Source organism: Oncorhynchus mykiss, chromosome 24 (genome assembly GCF_013265735.2).
Source record: "Oncorhynchus mykiss isolate Arlee chromosome 24, USDA_OmykA_1.1, whole genome shotgun sequence".
Classification (NCBI taxonomy): domain Eukaryota; kingdom Metazoa; phylum Chordata; class Actinopteri; order Salmoniformes; family Salmonidae; genus Oncorhynchus; species Oncorhynchus mykiss.
The window spans coordinates 17805258-17825541 of NC_048588.1; the positions used below are offsets into that span (position 1 = coordinate 17805258).

General features: G+C 39.8%; 1 protein-coding gene across 1 annotated transcript in view; it reads right to left on the bottom strand.

Moving 5' to 3' along the window:
* The window catches only part of LOC110503901 (nectin-3-like protein), a 75321-nt gene extending 66070 nt beyond the window's left edge, over positions 1-9251 (bottom strand). The window contains exon 1 of the mRNA XM_021582532.2: positions 9064-9251. Within this exon, the coding sequence (XP_021438207.2) occupies positions 9064-9157 (94 nt within the window). The 5' untranslated portion in view covers positions 9158-9251. The remainder of the gene's footprint in view (positions 1-9063) is intronic.
* Between the last annotated feature and the right edge of the window lie 11033 nt (positions 9252-20284).

A 20284-nucleotide genomic window follows, 5' to 3' on the forward strand; every position in this document is an offset into this window, starting at 1 on the left:
AACACAGTGTCCAAGGATTTGTCATTATGAGGTATTTTATGTATATTGATGAGGAACATTTAATATTTAAGTCAAAGGGTCTATGGTCTTCAATTACAAACCTCACAGTTTGGTGGAACCACACCTGTGACTATCCCCTCCTCCCCTTAGTCGACCTCATCAGTCTTTCTATACTCTGGGAGCGCTGAAAATGACACATTCAGGAAATTTCGTCTACCCTCCAACTCTATCAAATCTGCTCTTCTTAAAATCCCCCACAGTCCATACAGTCAGAGGAATCCCTGGCACACTGTCCAACACTAGTCTACACACTACATCACCTTTTACTGAAAAAAATATAGCTCCCTAAGCACTGTTTATCTACTGTCTGATGGTCAAGATTTATGAACCCATAAATAATGTGGTCGTAAAGAGAGTGAGAAAGACAGCATACATGCAGGCGTGGTTGTGTGGAAGGGGAGTTATTACCAATCTAGGCTATAATGGGGTCATATCAGATTACTTCAGACTAAAACAACAATAATACAGATCAGTGATTTACTGTTATTTGCTTTGGTTAATGTTTTTCCTGGTTCATTTTTTACTTTAATAAACGGTAGTACAGTATGTGTTGTGTCCTGCTATGAGTATGTGGTATAGTATGGTATAGGTTACGTCCTAAATGACACCCTATTCCCTATATTGTGCATTATCTTTGACCAGAGCCCTGGCCCTGGTCAAAAGAAGAGCACTATAAGGAGAATATGGTGCCATTTGTGACCCAACCACAGAGTGGAGTATAGTATGCCTCCCTCCCCAGCTGCTCTGTTTGTGACAGCGAGACTGGAAGGTGCTCTGGAATGGAGCCCAACTGCAGGTCAATACTTCCAGACTCTGCGGCAGCAGTGCTTTTCCTCTCTCAGTCACTGAAATGTCTTCATTTCCCCTGCCGCCACACACACCCAGCCTTAAGAGGCTCCACTTCTCTCCCCTGCTCGTCTCTCCTCCTCCTGACATGTTCCATTCCTTTCTCCTGTTTTTATTTCTCAATTTCCCATTGTATACCAGCCTCCTTAGTCCTCATATCATTCAGTCTCAACTCCCTCTTTTTCCTTAAGCAGCAGCATAGGCACTGACATGTGGATTGAGATTGAGGAAATGAAAGTCTGTATTATTAGGAGATTCATGTGAAGTTAAATCAATGCAAGTCATTTAGGATATCATGATTCCAGTAGTTAGCTAAATTACTGTCACCCTTGATATCAAGGAAACATGATACAGTGACAAAATGTTAATGTGGGGAATCTGAGGGGGGATTTTATTTTTTTTACTTTGTTAACATAGAGTATTACAGTATGAGTCATGATAACCATAAAACCTAACAAGGAAATGGTTTCAATAAGACCCCAAGCCATAAGACTGCTGAACAATTAAGCAAATGGCCACCCGGACTACTTACTCCTCTTGCACTTTGATGCAGTGCCTTAGACCAATGCGCCACTCAGGAGCACACTGCTGGTACTCACTGTTTATTATCTACTGCATAGTCACTTTACCCCTACCTACATGTACCAATTACCTCGACTAATCTGTACTCCTGCACATTGACTTGGTACTGGTACTCCCTGTATATAGCCCCGTTATTTACATTTTATTGTTACTTTTTTATTTTACTTTAGTTTATTTAGTAAATATTTTCTTAACTATTTCTGGAACTGAATTGTTGGTTAAGGGCTCGTAAGTAAGTATTTCACGGTAAGGTCTACTACACCTGTTGTATTCAGAGCATGTGACAAATAAAATTAGATTTTGATTTAATTTGTTTTTCCACCATACATTTTTCCATAGAGGATTTTATAAACACTTAAAATAAAGTCTGCGTTTTGTGTGGTCTTACCCTGGATAACCTTGTAAATCTCTCTAGGACTATGTGACTTTTAATAAATATATTATTTAACCTTTATTTAAATAGGCAAGTCAGTTAAGAACAAATTTTTATTTACAATGACAGCCTAGCCTGGCGACGCTGGGCCAATTGTGTGCCGCCCTATGGGACTCCCAATCACGGCCGGATGTGATACAGCCTGGAATTGGAACAGGGATTATAGTAACGCCTCTTGCACTGAGGTGCATTGCCTTAGACCACTGTGCCACTCGGGAGCCCATCTTGCATGACGTCTACTTTTATGCTAATTAGCATTTTTGAATCAGAGAGTAAATAGAGCCAAATATATTGATAAAAGTCACCATGTCTGAGAGAGATTTACATGGTTATCAAAACGTCATGCCAGGATAAGCCTACACCTAGCAAACATTTGCCGATTTCTGTTAGGGAATACCTACTCTGAAGTGGGTGTGCGCTCTTCACAACTCAATTCGCCTTTGAGCTCCTAAACAACTGCAATTCTTCTTTTACTTTGGTAAAGGGTAAAGTCTCCAAAACTTTGTTCTCTTTTCGGTACAGATTCTTGTTTTGGGAACAGAAAACTGCATTGAGATCAAATGTGTTATTAATGAGAAAATTAGTAGAATGATGGGACCAAAATAGATCTCGTTCCATCTTCTTCCACTGACAGTGTTATGCCGAAAAGCTTCCCCCTGACAGAATTCTCCCCCCGCCTTTGCGTGAACATGGACGCACTCAATTCTTCATTGCTGCGACTTGCTTGCTAGTTGAGATTTCTGATCACGTTAGGCTGCGTTTCATTTTATTTTTTGTGTCGGTTTGATCGCAGGGGAGGCACTAGTAACGGCTGCAGTTTTCAGTTAGGCTATTTGTTTCAAGTGTATTAGTCTTTAAATAAATCTCTTTGCCAAAATGTGTCATCTCTCCCATTTCTTATTTGACTAGTAGTTCTGAAATGTTTATTGCTTGCCTAAATTTTACTCCTTCCTCTGTTTAATATAATACACATACATTACTTATTAATTTTGGTTGCCTATCCTGACGTGAAGTTTGTTCTATAGAAATGTGTGCCACAAGAAGTATTAGACTCTAGTCACAAAAGGAAGTGGTTATTTCAGCAATAAGTTTTCAGAGCCCTCTACAGTTCTCTCTACCCATCCCTCAATCCCCCATCCCATTGTGCTTTTTCCTCTAATGGCTTTTCCTAAAAAAAAATTACACTTTTTCTGTTTTACTTTTTAAGAATGTAGGTACAGTAGAAATAATAAAAATAATAAAAACAATAAATCAAAAGTGTACTCTGGGTTGAAAAATAAATATATTCAAATATATAAGTCAACATGAGTGCATATCCATAATCACAGGAAACTTATGATAATAGAAAAAAATAAATACATAATAATAATAATAATAATAATAATATAATTAACAAAACTATGACTGAATGTGCCTCCGTGAAGAATCTCCTCCCCAATAGGACACCCCCAGCACCTCCGCCATCTCCATCAACCTCCCCCCACCCCCCACCCCTCAACCACAAAACACAATAATGACAATAATAATAATATAAATTAAAATCCAAAATATATATACAGTCGTGGCCAAAAGTTGAGAATGACACAAATATTAATTTCCACAAAGTTTGCTGCTTCAGTGTCTTTGGATATGTTTGTCAGATGTTACTATGGAATACTGAAGTATAATTACAAACATTTCATAAGTGTCAGAGGATTTAATTGACAACTACATGAAGTTGATGCAAAGACTCAATATTTGCAGTGTTGACCCTTCTTTTTCAAGACCTCTGCAATCCGCCCTGGCATGCTGTCAATGAACTTCTGGGCCACATCCCTGACTGGTGACAGCCAATTCTTGCATAATCAATGCTTGGAGTTTGTCAGAATTTGTTGGTTTTTGTTTGTCCACTCGTCTCTTGAACACAAGTTCTCAATGGGATTAAGGTCTGGGGAGTTCCCTGGCCATGGACCCAAAATATCGATGTTTTGTTCCCCGAGCAACTTAGTTATAATTTCTGCCTTATGGCAAGGTGCTCCATCATGCTGGAAAAGGCATTGTTCGTCACCAAACTGTTCCTGGATGGTTGGGAGAAGTTGCTCTCGGAGGATGTGTTGGTACCATTCCTTATTCATGGCTGTGTTCTTTGGCAAAATTGTGAGTGATCCCACTCTGTTGGCTGAGAAGCAACCCCACACATGAATGGTCTCAGGATGCTTTACTGTTGGCATGACACAGGACTGATGGTAGCGCTCACCTTGTCTTCTCCAGACAAGCTTTTTTCCAGATGCCCCAAACAATCGGAAAGGGGATTCATCAGAGAAAATTACTTTACCCCAGTCCTCAGCAGTTCAATCCCTGTACCTTTTGCAGAATATCAGTCTGTCCCTGATGTTTTTCCTGGAGAGAAGTGGCTTCTTTGCTGCCCTTCTTGACACCAGGCCATCCTCCAAAAGTCTTCGCCTCACTGTGGGTGGAGATTAGAGGTTGACCGATTAATCGGAATGGCCGATTTAATTAGGGCCGATTTCAAGTTTTCATAACAATCAGAAATTGGTAATTTTGGACGCCGATTTTGCAGATTTTTAGTTTTTTACACCTTTATTTCATCTTTATTTAACGAGGCAAGTCAGTTAAGAACACATTCTTATTTTCAATGACGGCCTTGGAATGGTGGGTTAACTGCCTTGTTCAGGGGCAGAACGACAGATTTTTACCTTGTCAGCTCAGGGATTCAATCTTGCAACCTTACGGTTCACTAGTCCAACACTCTAACCACCTGCCTCACGAGGAGCCCGCTTGTTATGCGAATGCAGTAAGAAGCCAAGGTGAGTTGCTAGCTAGCATTAAACTTAATCAATCATAATCACTAGTTATAACTACACATGGTTGATGATATTACTAGTTTATCTAGCATGTCCTGCGTGCATATAATCGATGCAGTGCGCATTCGCGAAAAAGGACTGTCGTTGCTCCAACGTGAACCTAACCATAAACACCAATGACTTTCTTAAAATCAATACACAGAAGTATATATTTTTAAACCTGCCTATTTAGCTAAAAGAAATCCAGGTTAGCAGGCAATACTGATGGATGCCATCCGTTAGATAAAATACGGAACGGTTCCGTATTTCACTGAAAGAATAAACGTCTTGTTTTCGAGATGATAGTTTCCGGATTCGACCATATTAATGACCTAAGGCTCGCATTTCTGTGTGTTATTATGTTATAATTAAGTCTATGATTTGATAGAGCAGTCTGACTGAGCGATGGTAGGCACCAGCAGGCTCATAAGCATTCATTCAAACAGCACTTTCATGCGTTTTGGCAGCAGCTCTGCTGTTTATGACTTCAAGCCTATCAACTCCCGAGATTAGGCTGGTGTAACGATGTGATGTGAAATGGCTAGCTAGTTAGCGGGGTGCGCGCTATTAGCGTTTCAAACGTCACTTGCTCTGAGACTTGGAGTAGTTGTTCCCCTTGCTCTGCATGGGGAACGCTGCTTCGAGTGTGGCTGTTGTCGTTGTGTTCCTGGTTCAAGCCCAGGTAGGAGCGAGGAGAGGTATGGAAGCTATACTGTTACACTGGCAATACTAAAGTGTCTATAAGAACATCCAATAGTCAGGTATATGAAATACAAATGGTATAGAGAGAGAGTCCTATAATAACTACAACCTAAAACTTCTTACCTGGGAATATTGAAGACTCATGTTAAAAGGAACCACCAGCTTTCATATGTTCTCATGTTCTGAGCAAGGAACTTAAACATTAGCTTTCTAACATGGCACATGTTGCACTTTTACTTTCTTCTCCAACACTTTGTTTTTGCATTATTTAAACCAAATTGAACATGTTTCATTATTTATTTGAGGCTAAATCGATTTTATTTATGTATTATATTAGGTTAAAATAAGTGTTAATTCAGTATTGTTGTAATTGTCATTATTACAAATAAATGTCAAAAATCGGCCGATTAATCGGTTTTGGCTTTTTTTGTCCTCCAATAGTCGGTATCGGCGTTGAGAAATCATAATCGGTCGACCTCTAGTGCCGATGCACTCACACCTGCCTGCTGCCATTCCTGAGCAAGCTCTGTACTGGTGGTGCCCCGATCCCGCAGCTGAATCAACTTTAGGAGACGGTCCTGGCGCTTGCTGGACTTTCTTGGGCGCCCTGAAGCATTCTTCACAACAATTGAACCGCACTCCTTGAAGTTCTTGATGATCCTATAAATGGTTGATTTTAGGTGCAATCTTACTGGCAGCAATATCCTTGCCTGTGAAGCCCTTTTTGTGCAAAGCAATGATGGTGGCACATGTTTCCTTGCAGATAACCATGGTTGACAGAGGAAGAACAATGATTCCAAGCACCACCCTCCCTTTGAAGCTTCCAGTCTGTTATTCAAACTCAATCAGCATGACAGAGTGAGCTCCAGCCTTGTCCTCGTCAACACTCACACCTGTGTTAATGAGAGAATCACTGACATGATGTAAGCTGGTCCTTTTGTGGCAGGGCTGAAATGCAGTGGAAATGTTTTTTGGCAAAGAGGGACTTTGCAATTAATTGCAATTCATCTGATCACTCTTCATAACATTCTGGAGTATATGCAAATTGCCATCATACAAACTGAGGCAGCAGACTTTGTGAAAATTAATATTTGTGTCATTCTCAAAACTTTTGGCCACTACTGTATATGTACAGTACATACACATAGTCACAGGACACTCAACTTATCTATTTTCCTACATCAGATATGCAGGTGACAATCCACCTGGATGACAGCACATAATCAGCAAGACAGAGATGCTCTTCGAGGGAATGCCTGCCCATTCTCAGATGTTAGATAATCCGAGATGATCACGTCATTTACATTCCAGCCATTTTCAACTCCAGATTTGACTACTTCAACTCACACCCTGCTGGAATCCCTGAATTCTCAAATGACCCCCTTATTAACCTCTGTTATTAATCTCTATATTGTAATCAATAAAGTGTTTCAAAATGCTGTACTTTTATTAACATATGTTCAGATCATTCCTGAGAGAGAAGCGGTGTAATATCTCCAGATGGGCGTGTGGTACCCTTCCTCACCCATGCCAACAAGATGTTACTTCTTGAGGGGTCTTTGTCTTGAAAGTAAGTATGAGAGTATAAGTAATGTACAATTAACCTACTGAAAGTATACTGACTAAAAGGCAAAACAGAACTGTCAAATGATATTATAGCTGTGTCGTTGTATACTTGCGAATTAGAATCTTAAGTGTAACATCATTTTGTTGGGGAGAATACATTTATTTCCCGGTTTGCTGAATGTGTTCTGAAGGAGGAGTCAATTGTCATTTCAAACAGGGACAAAGATGTTAACATCATGAGAGAAGAAATAGCAGTCACTCTCCTCCAAAACACTAGCCAACTGATCTGAGACAACTGTGCCACTTCTGTGGGGAGCTGGACAATAATGAGGAAGACACTAACTGGGTAATTGCTTGTTCACTTCTAAAGGCACATTTTTAGGAGTACGATTTTGTATAAGCAGTTGTCTGATAATTAAATAATTGTAATTCAAGAAAATGTACTTAATGATTTAAATATGAACATTTTTCATATCAATTTGAGATTGGTTGTGACTGCCCACGATGGTTCCACCAGACCTGTATGAAAACCATCCCATCATTGGAGGATTATGTCTGCGCTGCCTGTCAGAACTAGGTTAGGCTTGAGTTCCAGGCGATGGTTTCACCTGGAAAACTTTCCATAAAAAGTGGACTAAATGTTCAGTTGAGCTGGTGCAGCTTTCCAATATTTGTTTATGTTATTTATTGTCTTTTTGTATTTGATTTGTCATTTTATCTTATTATGCAAAGATTTAAATTTATATTTCTTATTTAATGTTTGTTAACAAACTTAACTTTGTCATGTTTTTGTGTGTGATAATATTTGTGTATTATCATTATTTTCTTAAACATTACAAAATGTTTCTAAAATAAAAGTTTGTTACTTTATACTCTAATTTTGCTTTCTGTTGCACACACTACTGGTCAACATGAGCCAAAATGATTCTGAAGTGTGCCAGGCCTTGCAGTCCCCCCCCCCCCCCCCCCCCCACACACACACAGCTATTTTCCTATATTTTGTGGCTAGAGTCAAATACTTTCTGTGGCACACATCAGAGTCAAATACTTTCTATAGAACAAACTTCACGTAGGCAACCGAAATTAATAATTAATGTGTGTGTGTGTTAAATTAAACAGAGGGAGAAAAACGTATGCAAGCAGCAAACATTTTAGAACAACTACTAGTCGAATAAGACATGGGAAAGATGACGAATTTATTGCTCGAGCTTTATTTATAGACTAATACAATTGAAACAAATAGCCAAACCGAAAACTGCAGACATTACTAGTTCCTCCCCCGCGATCAAACCGAAATATAAAAATGTATATAAAATTAAATGCAGACTAAAGTCATCAGAAATCCAAACTAGCACGCAAGTCGTGATGAATGAAGAATTGAGTGAGTGCGCGTTCACGCGAAGATGGGGGGAGAATTTCTGGCACAACACCGGCCAATGCAATGTGCTACCATATCTGGCAGTGAGTGGAAACGCCAAGTGGATGCTTCACAATAGAAACAGCAAACTTAATTAAAGCGCACAACAAACGAAATGGTCGGACACCTGAGATTAGCTAACACTAGTTAGTCAGCACACGATATCAGAAAGCTTCATTTTGTTGATGTAAATTACTGTAAATAGAACCACACAATTAATCAAACAATATTTCCTTAGTTGCGATGGCAAATTTCGATTCGAAAGATGCGGGGGAAAAAGTGAACTTCATTGCATTTGTTAGTAATGACGCACAGTAGCCAATGGAGTAAATACTAGAACGTTAACTAGCCTTCTGATCATACTTTAATTGAGGGACTAAAACCCGTAACTCGCGACTGTGCACACACACACACACACACACACACACACACACACACACACACGTCGTTCCCATTCCGGCCATAGAATTAGCATTCCCGTTAGCAAAGCTAGCTAGCTACAGACAGTACTTTACCACGTAGCTATCAAACAACAACTTCAAATGCCAACTTCAATATCCAGAACTTTAAAATACATTCGTAAATACAGAAGTAAAAGAAAACTAATAACTTACAGGTAAATACATAAATGAGAAGCAAAACTGTGGCGGCTTGCAGTCCATTGGGCGGCAGAGTCTTGTGGTAATCGAGTAGCAATCTTTTCGCCATGATTTCCCAGTGCACTTTGGTTCCTTACTTCGCTCAGCTTCTACGTCTGTTCTACTGCTGATTGCTTCTCTAGCAACTCCTCTCCATAGCGACCGCCCGGGCGCGAGAGCTGTACCACTTCTGGGATTGACAGGGGCACACACCTTAATCAGTCAACAAATTCCTTTTTGTTATGCTTTGTAAATACATGAATACATTTTACAGTGTATAGCTAAGTAGTTAATGTGTCAAGACTTTATAGACCTTTATTAGACTTAAACCCCTTATTATTGACCAATGACTAAGTGAAATTGAAATGGTGCTCTGTAAATCATCTTATATCAGTCATCCATTCAAGAATAGCCCTAATATAATTTCACAATTAGGCATATTTTTGTTGTGATAGTGTACTTTCACGGGGTATTTCATTTCTGTCAATTGTGTAATGTCGATCCTGTGTTTGTGATCACTTTGAGAATGATCCCTTGTCTGAAAGACATGAATCAAATAAACATTTAGGAGAGTGCAAGACCTGAGTCAAGATCCCTTAACCAGTGTTAATTAAGTCTAAAAACAACTGTTGGGATTGTTTACAGCCCCTTTAAAGAAAACACAGCAGGTCTGGAGTTAACATTGCATCCAACCAAATAGCATAGCACCATTGCCAGGTTACCACTAAATGAACACTGAAGTCTCCATTTGGATGAGGTCTGATAATCTTCTCATCAATTAGAATGATGGTTTTATCACATACAGTGACTTCAGAAAGTATTCACACCCCTTGACTTTTTCAACATTTTGTTGCCTGAATTTAAAATGGATTAAATCGAGATTTGTTTAAATTAATGGCCTACACACAATACCCCATAATGTCAAAGTGAATTCATTTTTTTTTTTTACAAATGAATTAAAAATGAAAGCTGAAATGTCTTGAGTCAATAAGTATTCAACCCCTTTGTAATGGCAAATCTAAATAAGTTCAGGAGTAAAAATGTGCTTAACAAGTCACATAATAAGTTGCATGGACTCACTCTGTGTGCAGTAATAGTCTTTAACATGATTTTTGAATGATTGCCTCATCTCTGTGCCCAACACATACAATTACAGTGGGGCAAAAAAGTATTTAGTCAGCCACCAATTGTGCAAGTTCTCCTACTTAAAAAGATGAGAGGCCTGTAATTTTCATCATAGGTACACTTCAACTATGACAGACAAAATGAGAAAAAAAATCCAGAATAATTTTTTATGAAAATATTTGCAAATTAGGATGGAAAATAAGTATTTGGTCAATAACAAAAGTTTATCTCAATACTTTGTTATATACCCTTTGTTGGCAATGACAGAGGTCAAATGTCTTCACAAGGTTTTCACACACTGTTGCTGGTATTTTGGCCCATTCCTCCATGCGGATCTCCTCTAGAGCAGTGATGTTTTGGGGCTGTTGCTAGGCAACATGGACTTTCAACTCCCTCCAAAGATTTTCTATGGGGTTGAGATCTGGAGACTGGCTAGGCCACTCCAGGACCTTGAAATGCTTCTTACGAAGCCACTCCTTCGTTGCCCTTTCATGCTGAAAGACCCAGCCACGTTTCATCTTCAATGCCCTTGCTGATGGAAGGAGGTTTTCACTCAAAATCTCACGATACATGGCCCCATTCATTCTTTCCTTTACACGGATCAGTTGTCCTGGTCCCTTTGCAGAAAAACAGCCCCAAAGCATGATGTTTCCACCCCCATGCTTCACAGTAGGTATGGTGTTCTTTGGATGCAACTCAGCATTCTTTGTCCTCCAAACACGACGAGTTGAGTTTTTATCAAAAAGTTATATTTTTGGTTTCATCTGACCATATGACATTCTCCCAATCTTCTTCTGGATCATCCAAATGCTCTCTAGCAAACTTCAGACGGGCCTGGACATGTACTGGCTTAAGCAGGGGGACACGTCTGGCACTGCAGGATTTGAGTCCCTGGCGGCGTAGTGTGTTACTGATGGTAGGCTTTGTTACTTTGGTCCCAGCTCTCTGCAGGTCATTCACTAGGTCCCCCCGTGTGGTTCTGGGATTTTTGCTCACCGTTCTTGTGATAATTTTGACCCCACGGGGTGAGATCTTGCGTGGAGCCCCAGATCGAGGGAGATTATCAGTGGTCTTGTATGTCTTCCATTTCCTAATAATTTCTCCCACAGTTGATTTCTTCAAATCAAGCTGCTTACCTATTGCAGATTCAGTCTTCCCAGCCTGGTGCAGGTCTACAATTTTGTTTCTGGTGTCCTTTGACAGCTCTTTGGTCTTGGCCATAGTGGAGTTTGGAGTGTGACTGTTTGAGGTTGTGGACAGGTGTCTTTTATACTGATAACAAGTTCAAACAGGTGCCATTAACACAGGTAACGAGTTGAGGACAGAGGAGCCTCTTAAAGAAGAAGTTACAGGTCTGTGAGAGCCAGAAATCTTGCTTGTTTGTAGGTGACCAAATACTTATTTTCCACCATAATTTGCAAATAAATTCATTAAAAATCCTACAATGTGATTTTCTGGATTTTTTTTCTCATTTTGTCTGTCATAGTTGAAGTGTACCTATGATGAAAATTACAGGCCTCTCTCATCTTTTTAAGTGGGAGAACTTTCACAATTAGTGGCTGACTAAATATTTTTTTTGCCCCACTGTAACTAAGTTTCCTCAGTTGAGCAGTGAATTTCAAACACAGATTCAACCACAACGACCAGGGAGGTATTACAATGCCTTGCAAAGAAGGGCACGTATTGGTAGATGGGTAAAAATAAAAAAGCAGAGATTGAATATCCCTTTGAGCATGTTGAAGTTTTAAATTACACTTTGGATGGTGTATCAATACACCCAGTCACTACAAAGATACAGGCATCCTTCCCAACTCATTTGCCAGAGAGGAAGGAAGGCCAATGGACTTTAAAAGAGTTACAGAGTTTAATGTCTGCGATAGGAAAAATATCTAAAGATTGATCAACAACATTGTAGTTATTCCACAATACTCACCTAATTGACAGAGTGAAATTAAGTAAGCCTGTACAGAATAATAATATTCCATAACATGCTCAAGTTATTCAGGAAAAAAAATAAACGTGATGGAGCTAAGCACAGGCAAAATCCTAGCGGAAAACCTGGTTCAGTCTGCTTTATACCAGACTCTGGGAGAGGAATTTACCTTTCAGCAGGACAGTAACCTAAAACACAAGGCCAAATCTACACTGGAGTTATTACAAAGAAGACGGACAGAGCTTGAAGATATTTGAAAAGAATAATGGTTAAATGTTGTGCAATCCAGTTTTGGAAAGCTCTTGGAGATTTACCCAGAAAGACACACAGCTGTAATTGCTGCCAAAAGTGGTTCGACAAAGTATTGACACAGGGGAGTGAATACATACATAAATTTGACATTTCTGTATTTAATTTTCAACACATTTGCAAACATCTGTAAAAACATATTTTCACTTTGTCATTATGGGGTACTATGTGTAGATGGGTGAGAAATGTATTTAATCAATTTTTTATTCAGACTTAAACACAACAAAATGTGGAATATGTCTAGGGGTATGAATACTTTCTGAAGGTACTGTATACCCCACACGCCCTGAAAATGAATGTTGGGCTACCACCCACCTTGACTACCAACACATTTCAGAAGGTGTTTCTTCAAACAATGTTTCTGTGGCATTTTCTTGTCTGTTTTCCTGTGTGCATTCCTGTGTTGTAAAAATACCAAGATAACATAAAAAAAGTGGCAAATCCAAATGTTTGTCAGGGAACACCAGTTGTTTGACAAATAAGGAACAAACAAACCCCAATGATTCCTAGTCATATGAGCAAAATAGTTTGAATACTTTTATTGAGAGAACAATATCAGCAAGTAATTGCTTCATAGCATTGGGCTGCAGTTATAAACAATGACATAATTCTTTCAGACCAACATATACCCAGAAAGTCACAGACTGAAAACGAACACTTGTGTATAGGCTCGAAAACACAGACATTCAATTCCAAGGCAACAATGGGGGAATGTAAGTGACAGAGTTAATATTAACCTCAAAAGGCAGTTCAACCTCCCAAGGTGTCACAGAAGAATTAGAGCAGTAAACTGGTGTAGTGTCACAGTGCCAAGCAAGACAGGCAGAGAGAACAGTCACATGTCACAAAGGCATTCCACACACAGATGAAGAATAGCTGTAACTGATACACCAGTAAGGCCTTCACCCTGCACACTCACTAACCAGTAACATAAACATACTGGAGCACAGCTTCTCTGTGACACACAGCAAATATGTCACTTGTTAGTTTTTAGCATCAGAGACATTTTAGGGATCCATAAGAAAACAAATAGGAAGCTGAGCTATAATGTTGTTGCAGGCTGCATCTATAAATATGTCCATTCTACCTCTGTATGCACTGGGGCATGCATGACATCTCCATAGCGAGGCCCTACAACAGCTGTATCTGAAAAATAATTTGTTCTCTTAGATCTTCCCATTTATCCTAATCAATCACTCTCCCCAGACCACTTCAGAAATTAATTGTATGTTATGTTAATGTTGCTCGGTGCAATGGAAATACTTAAAATAGTAGCTTCTTGATGGGATTATTAATCAAATAATCTATTTCCGTTTAATTTTATACTAAGATTATAGGATTTGGTAGCTGTATAGCATAGATCTGGTCAGAATGTGGGACCATTGGCAGCGTAGTACTTTTCCTATGGAAAATATCAACATAATAAGGAACTCATGTGCTATAATCAAATGGTTTATTGAGCCTTTATGGTGTGTGACCTTGGTAACAGTGGTGACTCACGGAGAGACCTCTAGACCCCACTAAACATTTAGTCTGATTGTGTTATTACAATTCCTCCCTGGCAGTCAGAGCTGTATTGGCACCACCTTCCCTGTGACCAGTAGTTGCACATCCACAGACTGCTGTTCGAGGCACTTGGTTTAACAGTCTGTAAAAACAACCTTTGTTAAACTTGACATTCCTCCCCAGTTGGTCGCATTGGAGATTGCCAGAGAGCCAGCCCTAGTACACCTCAAACCCCCATGTCCCACACCCGCCACCCCGCTGTTCCTTCTCCTTCTAAGGCTTGGCCATCTAAGAGCAGCCTGGGGAGGATGGAGGTCATCCGAGTGCTGACGCTGCACACTGTTGTTTACAGCTTGAGTGGTGCCTCCCTTATAATGAACTTTCTCTGCAGCATAACTTGACCTTAGGGGACGCGAGGGAACACAATTAGACTAATATACCTCAGTCACTTTACAGATATGCATTCTCACAGATTATCACTAAAAGGATTTTGTACTGTAAATCATTATCATCACTGACTATTCAGCTGGCTTACTATGAGCAGCTACAGTGCATTCGGAAAGTATTCAGACCCCTTGACTTTTTTCACGTTTTGTTACGTTACAGCCTTGTTCTTAAATGGATTACATTGTTTTATTCTCCTCATCAATTTACACAAAATACCCAATAATGACAAAGCAAAAACAGTTTTTGTTTTTTAAATGTTTGCAAATTTATATAAATATATTTTTTAAATGTAATATCACATTTACATACAGTGGGGAGAACAAGTATTTGATACATTGCCAATTTGCATGTTTTCCTACATACAAAGCATGTAGAGGTCTGTAATTCTTATCATAGGTACACTTCAACTGTGAGAGACGGAATCTAAAACAAAAATCCAGAAAATCACATTGTATGCTTTTTAAGTAATTAATTAGCATTTTATTGCATGACATAAATATTTGATACATCAGAAAAGCAGAACTTAATATTTGGTACAGAAACCTTTGTTTGCAATTACAGAGATCATACGTTTCCTGTAGTTCTTGGCCAGGTTTGCACACACTGCAGCAGGGATTTTGGCCCACTCCTCCATACAGACCTTCTCCAGATCCTTCAGGTTTCGGGGCTGTCGCTGGGCAATACGGACTTTCAGCTCTTTCCAAAGATGTTCGATTGGGTTCAGGTCTGGAGACTGGCTAGGCCACTCCAGGACCTTGAGATGCTTCTTACGGAGCCACTCCTTAGTTGCCCTGGCTGTGTGTTTCGGGTCGTTGTCATGCTGGAAGACCCAGCCACGACCCATCTTCAATGCTCTTACTGAGGGAAGGAGGTTGTTGGCCAAGATCTTGCGATACATGGCCCCATCCATCCTCCCCTCAATACGGCGCAGTCTTCCTGTCCCCTTTGCAGAAAAGCATCCCCAAAGAATGATGTTTCCACCTCCATGCTTCACGGTTGGGATGGTGTTCTTGGGGTTGTACTTATCCTTCTTCTTCCTCCAAACACGGCGAGTGGAGTTTAGACCAAAAAGCTCTATTTTTGTCTCATCAGACCACATGACCTTCTCCCATTCCTCCTCTGGATCATCCAGATGGTCATTGGCAAACTTCAGACGGGCCTGGACATGCGCTGGCTTGAGCAGGGGGACCTTGCGTGCACTGCAGGATTTTAATCCATGACGGTGTAGTGTGTTACTAACGGTTTTCTTTGAGACTGTGGTCCCAGCTCTCTTCAGGTCATTGACCAGGTCCTGTCGTGTAGTTCTGGGCTGATCCCTCACCTTCCTCATGATCATTGATGCCCCACGAGGTGAGATCTTGCATGGAGCCCCAGACCGAGGGTCATTGACCGTCATCTTGAACTTCTTCCATTTTCTAATAATTGCGCCAACAGTTGTTGCCTTCTCACCAAGCTGCTTGCCTATTGTCCTGTAGTCCATCCCAGCCTTGTGCAGGTCTACAATTGTATCCCTTATGTCCTTACACAGCTCTTTGGTCTTGGCCATTGTGGAGAGGTTGGAGTCTGTTTGATTGAGTGTGTGGACAGGTGTCTTTTATACAGGTAACGAGTTCAAACAGGTGCAGTTAATACAGGTAATGAGTGGAGAACAGGAGGGCTTCTTAATGAAAAACGAACAGTTCTGTGAGAGCCGGAATTCTTACTGGTTGGTAGGTGATCAAATACTTATGTCATGCAATAAAATGCTAATTAATTACTTAAATATCATACAATGTGATTTTCTGGATTTTTATTTTAGATTCCGTCTCTCACAGTTGAAGTGTACCTATGATAAAAATGACAGACCTGTACATGCTTTTTAATAGAAAATAGAAAATCTTTGGAGGGAGCTGAAAGTCCGTATTGCCCAGGAATCAGGAGGATTGTTGTGGTCGGATTTACCAAATGGAGGACGAGGGAGAGCTTTGTATGCGTCTCTGTGTGTGGAGTACAGGTGATCTAGAATTTTTTCCCTTTGGTTGCACATTTAACATGTTGATAGAGATTTGGTAGAACTGATTTAAGTTTCCCTGCATTAAAGTCTCCGGCCACTATGAGCGCCGCCTCTGGGTGAGTGGTTTCCTGTTTACTTATACAGCTGACTGAGTGCGGTCTTAGTGCCAGCATCTGTTTGTGGTGGTAAATAAACTGTCGCGAAAAGTATACCTGAGAACTCTCTAGGCAAGTAGTGTGGCCTGCAATTTATCACAATATACTCTACCTCTGGTGAGCAAAATCTAGAGACCTCCTTAGATTTCGTGCACCAGCTGTTGTTTACAAATATGCCTGCCGGGTGTTTGGAGAATATCATGTGAGTCTTGCTTGTTGTTCAAAAAATCTTTGTCTAATCTGAGGTGAGTGATCGCTGTCCTGTGTTCCAGAAGCTATTTTCTGCCGTAAGATACGGTTGAGGAAACATGACGTACAAAATAAGTTACAAATAACGCGAAAAAAACACATAATAGCACAATTGGTTGGGAGCCTGTAAAACTGCTGCCATTTCTTCCGGTGCCATTTTACTGTGGTGGAGTACTACAGAGATGGTTGTTCTTCTGGAAGGTTCTCCTATCCTGACAGAGGATCTCTGGAGCTCTGTCAGAGTGACCATCGGTTTCTTGGTCACCTCCCTGACCAAGGCCCTTCTCCCCGATTGCTCAGTTTGGCCCGGCGTACAGCTCTAGAAAGAGTCTTGGTGCTTCCTAACTTTTTACATTTAAGAATGATAGAGGCCACTGTGTTCTTGGGGACATTCAATGCTGCAGACATTTTTTGGTACCCTTCCCCAGATCTGTGCCTCGACACAATCCTGTCTCGGAGCTTTATGGACAATTCCTTCAACCTCATGGCTTGGTTTTTGCTCTAACATGCACTTTTAACTGTTTGACATTATATAGACCTGTGTGAGCCTTTCCAAACCATGTCCAATGAATTGAATTTACCACAGGTAAAATTGTAGAAACATCTCATGGATGATCAATGGAAACAGGATGCACCTGAGCTCAATTTCAAGTCTCATAGCAAAGGGTCTGAATACATGTATACAAGCTATTCTGTTTTTTTATATTTAATACATTTGCAAACATTTCTAAAAACCTGTTTTCGCTTTGTCATTATGGGTGTAGATTTATACTGATTTTTTTTATTTAATCCATTTTAAAATAAGGCTGTAATGTAACAAAATGTGGAAAAAGTCAAGGGGTTATACTTTCTGAATGCACTGTATTTCTGATCTCTAACAATTGATTGTCATGTTAAAAAGTGTTATGTTAGCTTTGGCTCCATAAGTACGTTATCCAGTCATATGAATGTCTCTCTGTCCAGAGCTTAGTGTGCAGCTTTCTACTGAGGTATGAGAAAGTATTGTCAAACTACTATGTAATTACAGTTTTTCTTAATCTCATACAAGCAATTTTGTGATCTATGTTGAAACATATCTATAGCGGAACGCAACGACCAAATGCTTAACTTTGATAATTTACTTGCTTTGTACCTGACTTGCATATCTTTTAATACAAATGTCATCAGTGAATTCAAAATTCATTGTTAAGTGTTTTGTTTAACGAAAATGAACACATTGTTTTCATCAGAAGAAAAATGTGAGAAATTGTGTTCACTGTCTAACTCCAACTGTCATCATCTCCAACATTGAGACCTTCCATTTTAGAGCTTTGCTTTGGTGTGGATTGCGGCCTATACATTCACATCAGTTGTGTTCCTCCATTGTATTCACCTTTCCTTATTTCTTTTATGGACTGTGTTTCTGGGCACCAATGGAACGTCTACAAAACTATGAGCAAACCAGCCTATGTATTGAGTACATGGATTTGGATTGTGATGAAACCGATTGAGGAATTCTGCACACAATATGCTTATTGGGAGTAATTGGCCATAATTCTGTCCGTAATAGTTATACTTCCATTTTTGATCCTCTTGATTTAGTCAAATCAAAGTTAATTGGTCGCGTACACAGTTTAGCAGATGTTATAGCGGGTTCAGCGAAATTCTTCTGTTACTAGCTCCTAACAATGCAGTAAAATGGCAAACAAGTGCACAAATAATAATACTTTTTAAAAATTATAAAAATCCTCAAGAAATCAATCAATCTTGTAACATATCAAATTAACAAACCAAATAGCACTGTAACAGTAATACAAATACAATCTATACGTATATACACCAGATGAATTTACACAAGATATACAGTAAGAATGATATGCAGTAGACATACAGTACAGTATAAAGTGGGAAAAACGGTATGTAAACATTATTAATAAAGTGACCAGTGTTCAATGACTCTATGTACATAGCACAGCAGTCTCTAACGTTCAGGGTAGAGTACTGGGTGGGAGCTGTAAGAATATAGAGCCGGGACACCATATTGTTAGCTTTAGGAAACTGTTTAGTAAGTTAACACCGGATGTCGTTACAGAGCATTATGTGTCCTGTAGTTCATCACGCTACAGTAGGTGGCTACTGACGGAGTCTGGCTAGTGGTGACTGTTTAACAGTCTAATGAACTGGAGATAGAAGTCTCTCGGTCACAGCTTGGATGCTCCTGTTCTGAGACTCTCCACCTTCTAGAATCTAGATGGTAGTGGGGGGAACAGGCTATGGCCAATGTCCTTGATGATCTTTTTGGCCTTCCTTTGACACCGGGTGCTGTAGTTGTCCTGGTGGGCAGGCAGTGTGTCGGGCTGAAGGCACTACCCTCTGGAGAGTCCTGCGATTGCAGGCGGTGCAGTTGCCATACCATGCGGTAATACATCTATACAACAAGCTCTCAAAGGTGCATCTGTAGAAGTTTGTGAGGTCTTAGGGGCCAAGACAAATTTCCTCAGCCTCCTGAGTTTGAAGAAGTGCTGTTCCACCTTCTTAACCTTGCTGTTGGTGTGAAGTGACTGCAAAGAAAACGTATTGATCTACTAGGAGTTTAAAGACAGAGTTCTGTCATTGTTCCAAAAAAAATGCTCACACCCCATTGAGAAAAACAGAAATACTGGAATTTAGGTTTGATTGAATTGAGCCTTTTATTGTATTTTATTATAGATTTAGACCGCCATCTACAGGTACATTTTTACACTAAAACAATATTACACATGAAGGTCAAACAGTAAAGAACACACAGAGCATGCTTTACAGTTATCTATGTTTGGTGACTTTCTGTTTCAGTTCCATTTGATTCCATAAAACCTCATAAAGATAGTTATATCAAGTATTAAAGAAATCCACACAATTACCACACAATGAGACAACGTAAAACACTAAATGTCTATTCACAGAGCAATCCGTAAAGCTGCTCAAATGTTTCACACAGCCCAAAGAGCTCTTTCATAGTCAAGTGAGTTTGCTTTGAACTGCCTCCCACATCATGAACTTTGACAGCTGACACAAGTTGTCTTCAGCTCATTCGTTCACATGTCCCCCCCCCCAGCCTTCTGTGTGTCTAATGGACAACATATTACACTCTCATAGATTGAAAATTGTTTTTGTACCATTTCCTTTCTCTTCTTCACAAAAAAAGAAACAGTACCAGACATTACACACATGATCACTGGTTTGCCTTATGTTCAAGGTAATATTAAAAACTAAATAAACATGTCAAATAAACATAAACTGACCTAAAAGAGAAGCCAATTCAAGTATCAACCGGTTTTCCAAACCCATTGACCTCGTATCTTAATGTTATTTTGTGTGTTGTCAGAGCCCTTGGTTTAGGTGACATGGTGGATTGGGTGATGACAGCAGAGGTTAGCAAAATAGACTAAAAGCTGTGAGGAGGAAATGTGTGCGGATTATTAGCAAAGAATAAAAAGTGTTGAGTGAAAGGGCAGACATAAC